Genomic DNA, 13,372 nt, shown 5'->3' with positions numbered 1-13,372 from the left:
GGCAGTATCAATCTCAGAACACGTCAGGCCATCACCATCCAGCTGCGCAGCGGTTATGTGCTGCTGCATGCTCCTGTGTGCAGCTGTGGTCCACACAAAAGGGAAATAGCTGCAGGTCTGCAAACCCTTCTCATTATTACATACGAGCATTAACACTACTGCAGGAGCGCTGCAAGATTCTTCAGCAAGAGGGTATTACCATGCTGAAGCCAATTCATCTCTCTTTCTCTCTCCCTGCTCTCAGGAACACAGTGACAAAAAAGGCTCTATGAATATCAGTGGAATGTGGTATTCTACTGTCAGCTACAATGTCAAACCTGAATCCTATGCAGCTAACACTGAAACTCAGACAGAATACGCAATTGTCAACATACCTAGGAGCAAGCAATATACCACCTACTCTGAAGACCAGAATGCATACGATTATGTCCTGATCCATTAGAAAGGAAGCCTTTCTGCTCTGATGGCATTCCTATGTGAATATTTAAGCTGGCAGCACGCAGCCTTCCTAATCCCATCTGTTGTGCTGACTCTTCAAACAAGCTGGAGAGCATCTCTGTTATGTTATAAAAGCTTATGTCTTCCAGTCAGTCCCAATGAGACAAATCTGAAAAAGCAATCACAAAAAGAAGCATGGAGTGGATACAGGACTTAACAATTAAAACAAGAGGAATCAGCAGTAGCTACCATTGCAAAGCAATGTTTATGTTTCTCTATAGAAAATGGAGTGCTTTTTGCTAGAAGCAATTGAAACTTCATGATTTTTCCAGATTTTCAGGATTTTTACAGTGCCTTTTTTTTAAGGGATGTAGTAGAATTTATTATAGAAATATCAAAAATTCAATAATAATAACCACCTCCTTTAAAAAAAAATAAATAAATAATAAACTTTGTTCTAGGTGATCTTGCTCTTCCAGAGTTTCTCTGGCCTGCTTCATATATATCACTATACACACAAGGATACAACCTGGATAAAGGCATCATTTCTCTAGTTGTTCTCCTCAGCAACCCTTAATGCAATATTACTTGTCACAGAGTGAAGTCTTAACAAAGCTGGATAGAATGAAGAACGCAACAAACTGCACACAATAAATAAACAAATAAAAAATCTAGGCACTTCAAGCCACTGCCACCTGGAAGACCATGAAACCACTGAAGATCCCAAAGTTGCACAGGCAGCAACTGCATGCCTCTCAGCAAGGGATTCCCTGGTGCTGCATCTGGTACATAACTCTTTCAGCTCTCTTCTACTGGACTCTCAGTTTTGGCTCCCTGCAGTGGCAGAGCACAACTTCTTCACAGCCCATCGACCTGCTGCAAGAAGCATTTCTGATCACACATGTCCAGGTTGAAACTGGTTATTCATCTGCTAACCAGAGATCATAAAGTGATTATGTGCTAATGTTCTTGCTTCCGCATGTATTTTTTTTTCCTCTGTTTTTGTATTAAAACATTTTGAAAAAAAGTATTGTGCAGTTTTGCTGATATAAAATCTTTCTTGGTACCCAAATTACCTAACTTGATGAAATGTTTTCACACTATTCTGATCCTAATGGATACGGTATTTATTATGTCACTGGTTATTTTCTTTTGTATTATCAATTTATCTCTAAGAGGTAACCAGCTATGACTGTCTTTTTTTGGCATTTCCTTCAATTAGAGTTCAAAGTACATCTGGAGACATGCTGTAAAGCTGGATACTTTCTGTTGAATCATGGAATCATAGAATGGTCCGGGTTGAAAAGGACCACAATGATCATCTAGTTTCAACCCCCCTGCTATGTGCAGGGTCACCAACCAGCAGACCAGGCTGCCCAGAGCCACATCCAGCCTGGCCTTGAATGCCTCCAGGGATGGGGCATCCACAACCTCCTTGGGCAACCTGGTCCAGTGTGTCAACACCCTCTGTGGGAAAAACTTCCTCCAAATATCTAGCCTAAACCTCCTGTCTCAGTTTAAAACCATTCCCCCTTGTCCTATCACTATCCACCCTCATAAACAGCCGTTCCCCCTCCTGTTTATATGCTCCCTTCAAGTACTGGAAAGCCACAATGAGGTCCCCCAGAACCTACTCCTTTCCAAACTAAACAAGCCCAGTTCCCTCAACCTTTCTTCATAGGAGAGGTGCTCCAGCTCTCTGATCATCTTAGCAGTCCTACATCTTGCTACAACTTCACTGCATTCTTCCCTGTGAATTGCATGGGTAAAAATTCTGGAGCAGAGAACAGCAGGGAAAAAATGAATACTTTGCAGCTTCTTGTTTCTCCTCATTAATTCTTAATGCACATGGAAGTGCCTTCATAAAGAAGTGATTGTTATTTTTTTGTTCTTTGAAACAGAATCAAGATAAAGAAGTGTTGGCACATTCAGTCACCTTAAGCAGTAAGAGCAATAATATCAAGCAGCATCTCAAAGGCAAACTATTTTCTTGCCATTGTTATTTCCATAAGCTTCTGCTTTTGGGATAAACTATGCAAACTATGAATTTTGTCCTTCCCCAGAATAAGAGTATCTCTTTTAATTGTATGCTGCATACTATGTTAATGCACAACATTTGTGTATCTGTATATCTTTTTGTTGTTGCTGTTGTTTTTTAGATACATGTATAGAAATAATAGCCCTAAATATACAATCATACCATTTCATCAAATGAGGCAAGAAAAGAGAAATTATGGTACTTATAGCCAGTGCTACATTTTACAAATCGGGATGGGGACAGAATTAATCATAGATGTGAGCTTAGTGACATCCTGATTTGCTCTACACCATTCCCCAACCCCCAAGCTCAGATAAAATTACAACAATCATTTGAGTGCAGACAGACCCTTCATACTGCTCTCACCATTCAGAATTCCCATTGCTATTTTTCAACTCAAAATGCTGAAAGAATGCCAAAGAAAGAAAATGATCACTTGTAGAGTAAAAATAAATAATTTAATGCATAGTTGAGTTTTCACTTTACTCTTTAAATAAACTAGTAACAATGGAAAAACAGAAAAACTATTTTCCCTAGGATATTTTTCACAATACAAAAAATTCCTTAAAATAAATTTATCTGTGCAACAATACTAATATTTATACTGGCTAAAAATGTTTGTAAGTGAAAAAAAGTTATACTTCACTAACATGGTAGTGAAGTATCACATTATTCATGAAGTTAATGCTTAACTTTTAGCTTTCATGTTATAGTCAGTTACTGGCTGTAACTCTCACGCTACACTGGCCTACATCATCTGCCTCAGCATCTTCCTCTTGACATTCGTCTGTCCCATATGATCTCTTGTTATCAAGAACAACTGGCACTGTCTTGCTAAAGTAAGTATTTTGCATCTGTTTACTTATGGTTCTTTTTTTCTTTGTTTTTGTTGTTGTTGTTGTTGTTGTTGTTGTTGTTTTTTCCCATCACTGCCAGAGCAGGAGGTGTAAGTAGAGCAGAAACTCATTTTCCTTTGAATTTAGAGCTGTGAATCCAATGGATGTCTTTTCACAAGAACCAGTAGCTAATTAGCAAAGTACACAGCTAATTTGACAGATTTGAAAGATTGCTGCAGCATTCAGATGCATTAGAGTCTTCCCAATGCTTCTTCCTTCTTCATTTCTATTTCGCATTACAGAAGAGAAAAACAGATCAGACACCACCTTTTCTGGGAAGACTATAGGATGAACAAGGGGATGATGTGAGTACTAATTCACCTAAGAAGGAAGTGCAAAAGTTTTGAAAATAGAAAGTATATGTAAGTTTTCGATTGTTTTGAGAGGAAAGAGCACTGGGGAGATATGGCAGATGAAGGTGGCAGAGAAGAAAAGGAAAAGACATGAGCACGGGTAGATGTAAGCATTAAGGATGAGATTGTGCAGATAATTTTTTATAAGCCAAGAGCAGAAGCAATGAGTCATTTGCCTTAGCAGATCATTCAAGTAATCCATATTCATTAAAAACATAATAAAAAAAGAAAGAAAAAAGAAAAATCAGAGGGGTTGGAAGCCAACAGAGCCCTATTCAGACAAAATATGTTAGTTTCACAAGATTGAAGATCTACCTATAATTCCACACAAAAATAAAGGAGGTAGCAATGTGTTAGGAGTAAGACACTCTCATACCAATACCACATTTTCATTCAAAGAACATCTTTAGAAGTGTTTCCACCTGTTGAATGACTCCCTAACCTGAGATCACTAATAGACAGTAGAAGACCACCTCTTCTAAGAGGTAAGGAAGATGAGGAGTCTGTCCATTATTTTCCTGAAAATAAAAAACAACACATTATTAACACTAAATTTTAGTTAGATATTTCAGAGTATTCTTTCCTGCCCCTTTTATAGTATTACAGTGGATTTTTTGTATGTTTTTTTTTCTTTAAATATTACCAACATAAGGAATAAAATAATATTAGGATTAGAATTTATGACTTGTTAATTTCTTGTCCCTTCATTCTTTACTTTCTTGATAATCTCATGAATTAAGCACAAATCTTACTTATATATAATGTTCTGTGATGTGTTAGTCCAGGTTCGTAAATATTCCAATCTGGGAGGGAACTAGGATTACTGAATCCAACTCCTGTTCCCCTCCCTCCCCCCAAAAGACTACCTAAAAATTAGGCTACATGTCTGAGAGCATTGTCCAAACATTTCTTGAACTTTAGGAGGCTTTGTGCCATAATCACATTATGAATTATTCTGAAGGCACTTAGGTATGTTTCAATAAATTCAGGGAAAAACACAACACAACAGCTCCATGAATTATTTTCAGTGGAACTTCAAAGCTCATATGATATTTTTATACTGATATTTCAATAAAGACAGACCTAAATACACTGGAATCACTGCCTTTTCACTGGAAAATCTGGAAATTGGAACATTTGGTTCATTTAAAAGATATCTGTGTATACGAAAATTTCTCCCAAAAATTCTTTCCCTTTTCATTGTTGACTGTTAATTCATCAGAAGTTCACTCCCAAATTGCTAATCCTTTTCAATTGGATTTAAATTTGTTTTATAAACATTTAAATACAAATTTAAAATAAGGAAAACCAACTGGAGTTATTTTTGCTCCCTGTTACGGTACACACATAGATGAGATTTTCTTTTTAACTGTGTGCGTTAAATGCAAGAGGGGATCAGAAGAATTTGGTTGGATTCTGTAGCTAAGCATCTTCATCACTACTCAATTTCTCATTACAGGACCAAATAAAGAATTCTGGTTTATAAGCTAGGTACAAGAAGACTTTCTTGTAAACAGAGTATTTTACAATTACCTTAACAAAGTTGTGCAAAACATGAGCTAATAAATCTCAACATCTTTCCAGAAAGATCTCCCTCTTTTCAAGTAAATAATTGTGCTCTTTGTAAACAGCCCCTCTAAAGTACAGTACTTACATGTTGATGTGAGAGAAGCTGGGTCAAGCTTTAACCTGGTACATTCAGATGCCCCGGGATTAGAAGTATCTTCTTCATCATAAATATTTTGAAGTAGAACATTCCTTATAAAGTCTGGGTTCATTACATTCTCCATAAACCCCTCTGTTGACGGCGGTACAAAGAACTCTAGTTGGTAAAATACAGTGGAGCTTTCATTACTGAAAAATAGAAAGCCAAGAATGAATGCCTGTGAGTCACCAATGAATCCTTTCTTCCTTGAGGAGGCTGAATTCTCACAAAGTTGGCACAGATTTCTTCTTTAAGATTTTTTCTAAAGAAAAGCATCTTAAAAAATAGAAATAAAACTTGCCACCTAAGCATCCTGTTTCTTTTTTTCCCCTCTCTTCTCCAAGTACTTCTTGACATTAACAGAAACTGGGCACATACCTGAGGCATGTTTTCCAATGCACAAAGGGCAATTTGACATGTGAGGATGAGGCTTTCGGCATTTGTGCCTAACAAACTTATAATGATAAGGGAAGAGCTGCTGTAACATCTGGCACACAACTTAGCTAAACACCTACAGAAAAACTTGCTCTCCTGATAGCAGAGTCTGGCACAACCCAGCTGTGCTTCTAGCCCGAGCTCTGGAACAGATGAAGTTAACTACAGTCCCTCTCTGGAGATTTGTGATCTACCAACTCCATTAAGTACAAATAGACAGCTCCATTTTATTCAAACAATTTAGAATACCAAAAAAAGAAATTGCACAGGGAAAAAGAGGCAGAGACACAGATTGGCTAGTACATACACAGTACTACAGATTTGTACTTGATCTAAATCATTATGTATGCCCAAAAGGCCAAGAAGCTAAAGCTCACTCAGTGAGCCATGTCTGGTGGTGCATAGGAACACATCCCCTAAAGCACCCTCAGGTCTGCTTCTTGGCCCAGTTCAAGGATCTGGAGCTTTTGCTAACCTTCTGCCCATGATGTTCTCCTGTTTTCCCCATCCACTTTGCAACACTGCATTTTCAGAAGCCCTCTGGGATCAATTGCATTTGCCACACTGCTACTTCTCCATGAGAGGACCGCAGTACAGCAGAGCCTTCCGGCCTCATTTTTCCTGCAACTTCTTAGTTTCACTCCTGTGGAATCTTCATAGCTTAAAACATGTGTGTCTAAAACACAGTGAACTCCTCAGCGTTCCTTCAGTGTCAGTTTCTGCTGAGGGTAAGATCTCCTCTGTATTCCGGTTAGAAGCTTTCTTCTGCCTCTGCAAGGCAAGCCTAAGTTCTTTTCCCCTTCTTCCCACCTCTACTGTTTCTCTGGAACCATGAGCTGAGCTTCTCTTCATCTGTAACCAACCGTCATAGATTCCAGTAGCTCATTTTCTTCTTAATAAGCTAATTATGGCAGCACTTGGAATCAAAGACAGCAGAGAAGATACTCAACAGTAACAAAATGCTACTGTCATTATATACTACTAGTAGGACTTGTCTTTTACACCAGAACAGAGGATCCTTTGTCAAGTTTTCACTACCTATATTTATCACTCTCCCCAGAACGTTCTATTTTTCACAGATTTAAATGTTATGCATATTTACATAGGTACACATCTCACCCAAAGTTCATAAATTTCTGATAATTTTGGTAATAAAAATTGCTTACCTGACATAATCCACTTTAGCAGACCTAAAGTAGCGTCTTAGAGCTGGAGATGAGCTGTAGACATCTGTTATCTTAAAGAGAAAAAGAAAATAAATAAATTTAAAAATAAGGTATTTCTTCCATTCAATTTCTACCTTCCCCACAAAAGACAGTACAATGAATCATTCTTATAAAGGTGTTTTAAGGGCCATAAACACAGGTGCTGAAGGTCAAATATCTGCAAATAACTGCCTTGGAAATGGTACACATTCCATTTAAGCTTGACAGACAAGTTAATCTGTGTGTTTGAGTGATTATTGTATTACCTTAGCACAAAGGAAGGCATTCATGGTGAACTAAAAGTATGTGCTCTTGTTGCCAGAGCAATTTATGTTGTTTGGCTTAGGTTCTTATTAGTGGCAAAAAGCCCTTCTATTCTGACTTGGCAGAGGGAAAGGTGTCCCAGCTGAGACTCCCATTCCACAGTACATCTAAACCAGTATGGCCATGCCTCACTTCAGCCACTGCACAGTCAGCAACAGCTCAGTGTAAATGGCAGATATAAATCCAGACTGACATTATGCACTTCAGGAGAATGTAATGCAGATCTGACACTGGGCTAGAAGACCTCTACAGGCCTCTCCTTATCTAAGCTATTCAGTGGTTCAATGAAAAAGTGAAGATCATGTCTCAATTATTACTCAAATAAGAAGTAAAAAAAAAAAAATTGTAAAAAACAGCCTTTTTTTTTCTTTTTTTCCTCTTCCCTGGCAAATGCAATTGTTTATGTGCTTAAAAGCAGCCAGTTTTTTTTTTTTTTTTTTTTTTTTTTTTTTTTTTTACAAAAATACAGTTCAGAATTTAACAAGTTATGTGGACTTATAAGCGGCTGAGTTGCTACACAGAGAAACAGAAAATACTTAAAAGGAAAAACACTGAACCTACATAAGGAGAATTTGCTTTGCCAAGAAGCACGTACCCTCTTAGTAATGTCTTCAGAGAAAAGGTGTGGAAGACCACACAGTAAGTTGAACTTTCCAGAAAAATTGTGATAGTTCTGTAGCAGTGCATCTGTATACCAATAATCATCTTCATCTGTGTAAACATCTAGTATCCAAAAGGAGATAGAAAGGGTAGGAAAAGTTCCAGTTAGCAGAATTATTGAGGAAAAAGCAACAAGCTCCTGGTTTTCTCCAAGGTGGCTTTCACACAAACTTGCTAGGTAATGACTGTGTTGGAGTGACAGAAAGAAAGCGTGAGTCACCTAAAGAAATGTGACAGCACCCAGAGAACAGTGACCCACCCCATCAATGACAACCATCTGCTCTGGGAACCTGACAGACATCACATGAGGAGAGGTGAATGATCCATTGCCCTTGCAGCGGTGTTACAAGCATCATTTCTACCCTAGCTCTCACTCTGCTCTAGTAATACTCTCTCATTTAGATGCAAGAGCTGCCATCCCATCAGGATGCAAGTTACTGGTTTCTTGCTCAATTAAAAGCCTTCACCACCTATTCTATTCAGCGCACTACCTTCCGCAATTGGCACCCAAGTCTCCTATGCAGTTTTCAGCAGGACTTTGGATGCTGCTGTTCAATTAGTATTTTTATTAGATTGTACATATTGATCATTTTTATTAGAGAACAAGCCAAGAGTACTTACTAGAATATAGAGCTAGACTGATGAGAATGACCAGGAACAAAACAACAAAAATTGTAGTTAAAACCATCCATAGTTTACACTTCCAGAAAATTATCTTCCTGCATGATTTCCACTGATCTCTCCCCTAGTTACAAAAGGAGAGGGAATTTTGATTAATGAAATGAGGTGGGAAGAATATTTAAGCATGTCTCTACGGTCACATATAGAAACACACTCAAAAAAAAGCCCAACATAAATGAGTCTTGTTGTAAGTAATTTTCTGTATCGAGGGTTCCCATCCTGAAGCACTGGTGCAAGACAGAAGATAGACCTGCAGGCTACTACCTGAGAGATGTAGTGCTCCCCATTTGTTCAGTTTCCAACTTTTGAAATGCTCAGAAAGCTGAGGTGCTACCAAGGTTCTTTCACTGCTTCTGATTTTTGTCAATTACTTCATTTTGATGTGCATGTCCCACAGACTGTTCTTTTAAAGCGTGCCATGTCTCCCAGCTAAAAACGTGTCTGGAGGAACTTGCAAAATAATTCACCCCTGTGATGTTGATGCTGTTAGCCTGCATAGTTCCTGGATGCCAGCACTCAAAGCAAGTGAGATACTATTCATTAGGTATTATTGCTTTAAAAAAACACTAGAGTAATTAAGACTTTTAAAGCTGACTCCCTTTTTCTTCAGAAGATTGAGTACTGGGAGGCTACTGAGTAGACTTAAAGATTATTACAAATCTCACTTGTTCTGGATGACAAGGAAATTACCCTCAAACAAATTGTGTTTGCATGCATGTTCATGTAGGAGTGAAAAGACAATACATACATTTCATCTAACTTTTACTAAGATTTAAGAGCAAAGTTATTAGCTAACCCAGCTATACTAACATTAAAAAACAAGTTTAGGTGACATAATAAAACAAATAACGCCAACTAATTTGTTCCACAGACAGAAAATGGAATGAAGAGCATGAATGGATATTTTCCTTTTAATTTATCCTCCTCCCATCTACTGTAAACCTATGAACTCCATGTCTTTTTGTCTTTGGCACCAAATATGAGGCAAAGCAAACGTTATGGGTTGTCCGAGATACACATAGGTAGATTGGCAGGAACCAGCTGCTAGCTGGCAGCATTAATCTAGTTTCCTTTCCTTCACCTTCTGAACTTTCTAAGAACCTAGCACAATGGAAAACTTTTTAATGAATTGAACTGGCATCCACCAGCTGGCTTAAAACTTCATTGGAACAGCAGTTGCACAGGGGGAGAGAGCGAACATCTCCAGAAAGAGCTCATCTGAGCTCTCCAGGAACTGGGGTAGACAAAGTGTCCTCTATAGACACCCCCATGGAGAACTTCGTTTCTGTGGGGGATGAAGAGCAACTGGCTTAATATAGTTTCTCTTACAGCACACATTCAAGTGGTCATGTATATACATGGGGATTCTTTTTCATTAAAAAAAAAAAATGTATTAGAAGAGACAACCTTCAGTTTAATACCTGACACTAGTATTAGTATGTAACTTTTTTATCTGAAAAAACAAATTGGTAACTACTATCTAGCATTACACTGATGACATCAGCTTTGTATCATCAGTCAAGACTGTTATCAAGCCCAAACTCCCACCTAGAATACAAGTCACATATTCAGGCCATCACAAAAGATTAATTGCTAATCAAGCTCTGTAAACTGCATTGATGTCAAGTAGACATTCAGCTCTGCAACGGTGTTTCATCAGTTGGGCCAGCACCCTCTTGGACACTGCCTATAAACGTCACAAGACCTCCAGGAAGAAGCAACAACAAAAAAAAATCTCTCCCAAATGGACAGGGCCGTTCTGATTAATCTGCTGCCTGAACAGGAAGCAGAGCATAATAATTTTCCAATATTCTTCATGGGATAGGAAATCAAATTCCAGAATCAACAGAAAGAGCCCAGATAAAAACACATTTCTGGGAAGGGGAAGGCTGAAAAGAAACTCAAGGCAGTTTCTCAAGGAAGCTGAGCCTCTCTCCTCCACCCTTTCTCCTATTTCTCTTTGAATCTCCGCAGAAGTTGCCTGATCCTATAGCAGGTTGGTTCAGCTCACCAGACCAGAGGAGAAGGAGATGGCCCCCTATATGGTACAGGAAATCAGGCTGTTTATTTAATGGCACAGATCAACACTAAAACGATGAATGGTTTTCACACAAGGAAACTTGGCCAGGAGCATGAAGGAAGAGACAGGATGACTAATGCTGCCAAGATCTCAGGTGGATTCAGCCATCCCAAAAGATCTGCCCACGCAGAAATGTGGAATTTCTGCCACAGATTTTCCCTCTGCTCTTAAGTAAGTAATGAGAATTTTATATCACAGCTACTCATGAGTAAATACTGCTCGCCTGGCAGCGTTAGTCTGTCCCATAGCTTGAAGCTAAATGCTGGGCACTGGCTACCCCAGGACTCACGCACTACTCTTAATTGAGGCTTTGGGGCGCTCTTGTATAAATACCCAAATGCAACCACAAATTGCTCCAAGATCAAAGAGGAAGAATTCAGCATGATTTACAAACTTTACTGCAGGACATTCTTATTCTTTCTTTGGCAGCACCGTTTTCAGATTAATTTGTTCCTTCAGAAACTCTGTTTTTAGTGTGTTTCAACATTTCTCCCTTCTAGTTTTGAGCCCAATCCCACTGGCAGTACATGAAAACAGAAAGCAAAACTTAGAATACCAAGTACAACTACGACTTTTATTTCCTAAGATAAAGCTCACAGACAGCATCAAAAAATAATAATGCTAATATCTGACTTCAAAACTAGAATGTTTCATCGTGTAAAATAAAATAAATACACTTTACTCGCTTTCAGTCTTTGTTTTCAAGCCAGAAACCTTTCCCCACCCCTCAAACAAATTAAACAACCCCTACATAAAGTTTCTGTAAAATGCCACTTCTGTCATTGTGTGGTATTTCCCCGGGAGCTCCACAAGCATCAGATGAGCAACTGAAATTCCTACCTTGCTCGTTGCAGGTTCTGAAGAATTTAGAGGCTTCTTATGATCAGCTGTACTTTCCTCCCCATTAACTTCTTGCAATTCAATAACCTCATGCTCCCCGGCAGAGCTTTGCCTTTTCATAGCTTCTGTTTCTGTGTGAGGACCTCTGTCTCTGTAGCAAGCATAGAGCCAGCTCATTTCCTTCTGGTTTCAGCTGTAATTATGCCAGTAACAGTTCTGGTATGAAGCTGAAGACTGTAACAGTGAGAGAGCTGGGATAGTTTTTACAAGAGCAATCTCAAAACGTCAGTAAGTAAGGGGAAATCCTTGGAAAGACAATAACATCATCTGCACAAGCCAAGTAGGAAAGGGAGGGAGAGGAAGTATCGATTTGCCTCGTCTCCATAACTCCACTGTGCAAGACTAGGTTTTCCAGTTTGTCTGCCTTACTGTACCAGCCCTTGACAAGCACGAGCAGGTGACTAACCCTCAGCAGTGCTGCCATTTGCTGAAGTGATTTTGAAAGCAACTGGACTGCTTTCCCTGCTGCTTTCAGCTGAAACAGTGAAATACAGACAAACAGATGTGGTTCTCGACAGCATAAACCAAGGAAAGTATCACGTTGCTTGTGGTTCTGCTGGGCTACAAAAGGAGCTTACATCTTCCATCAATGCTTCCAATTTTAGCCTCTCAGTGTAGTCTAATTGGAACTGAACACTACTCAGCGTTGTGCTGGGAGTTGTCCTCTCCAGATGTTCTATAGTCTAAAATTGCGTCAGGTGCCAAAGAAGAGTTTACATCTACTCACATACTGTGGAGCACAAACTTGGAAATTGAGAATTTAATTCCACGTAAAAGAAGAACAAATCTGAAGAGAGAAGGGGGATGGCCTTCTAATATTATCTTGCACCCTTGAGGGTTTTACAAAGCAAATCATGGCGTGAATTGAGATTTGTTCTCCACTAGATTGCCACAAGAAATAAAATGCTTACTGTAACCAAGGGCTGATTTTCCCCTCTCCTTCCCTCCCACCCTTCCAATATTCTTCATCCTACCTCCTCTTATTTCTTCTGTTCTGACTCCTTCCTGGGGTTTCTTCTTCCTTGCCACAGAGCACTCCTCTTATTTTTGATCAAAAGGATGCTCACACTCCTGCCTCAGAAGAGAGGACATTGGATTAAAAAGGGAACAAAGCCTCTTTCCGCAACTTCTTTTTCTGCTGGATGAACATCCACTCACAGCACCGCTCCTTCTTTCCCCTGCCAAACGCTGAGGATGGGTTTTTCTCCCTCAGATTTTCTCATTGTGCAACTCTTCTGGCTACTAAGTTTAGAGTATTCCCAAGGAGGTTTGGATTGCTGATGTCACGGTGCAGTCATCCAGGCAAAGGCACTCTGTGAAGCTGAGCATAAGGCTCTGTTTAAATCAGCAAATAAAAACAAACACAAGTCCCACGACCCATCTTCTGGTTGTGGAGAATCTTTAAAAGACTGGAGTACTGAGGATGAAGCTGAGCAGACATCAAGATCAAAACAGGTACTGATTCCTGAATCCACAGGAATTCACTTGGGATCTTCACTAGAAGAGAATTTACCTGCTGGTTCTCAAGTATTCCTGTTGAAAACTGGGTTCACTTCATTTCCACTCATATATAAGACTGTACCTTCCTGGTGAACTGCCTGAAACAACAACTTTTTTTCCTAAGTCAAGTGAGTTAATGATTATGGATCTCAGCTTG

General features: G+C 39.1%; 1 protein-coding gene across 5 annotated transcripts; it reads right to left on the bottom strand.

Moving 5' to 3' along the window:
- Positions 1 to 2,915: 2,915 nt before the first annotated feature.
- CUNH3orf52 (chromosome unknown C3orf52 homolog) lies at positions 2,916 to 13,342 on the bottom strand. Of its 5 annotated transcripts, none has more exons than XM_042809515.1 (7): positions 12,690 to 13,332; positions 11,656 to 11,889; positions 8,676 to 8,799; positions 7,990 to 8,117; positions 7,032 to 7,102; positions 5,380 to 5,579; positions 2,916 to 4,243 (listed from the first exon to the last, which is right to left on the bottom strand). In XM_042809515.1, coding segments are annotated over exons 2-7 (702 nt in total). In that variant the 5' UTR covers positions 11,833 to 11,889; positions 12,690 to 13,332; the 3' UTR covers positions 2,916 to 4,241. The 5 variants fall into 5 exon arrangements, with proteins under 5 accessions (XP_042665449.1, XP_042665444.1, XP_042665446.1 ...); XM_042809510.1 differs by lacking the exon at positions 2,916 to 4,243 and having other exon boundaries at positions 4,250 to 5,579; positions 12,690 to 12,786; positions 12,874 to 13,339; XM_042809512.1 differs by lacking the exon at positions 2,916 to 4,243 and having other exon boundaries at positions 4,250 to 5,579; positions 12,690 to 13,036; positions 13,229 to 13,338.
- Between the last annotated feature and the right edge of the window lie 30 nt (positions 13,343 to 13,372).

The sequence above is a fragment of the Centrocercus urophasianus genome, unplaced genomic scaffold (assembly GCF_019232065.1).
Source record: "Centrocercus urophasianus isolate 14NV4802_14NV808 unplaced genomic scaffold, USGS_Curo_1.0 seq_12, whole genome shotgun sequence".
NCBI classification, from domain to species: Eukaryota; Metazoa; Chordata; class Aves; order Galliformes; family Phasianidae; genus Centrocercus; species Centrocercus urophasianus.
The sequence above is the reverse complement of the archived record's forward strand: the minus strand, read 5'-3'. Positions and strand labels throughout refer to the sequence as shown.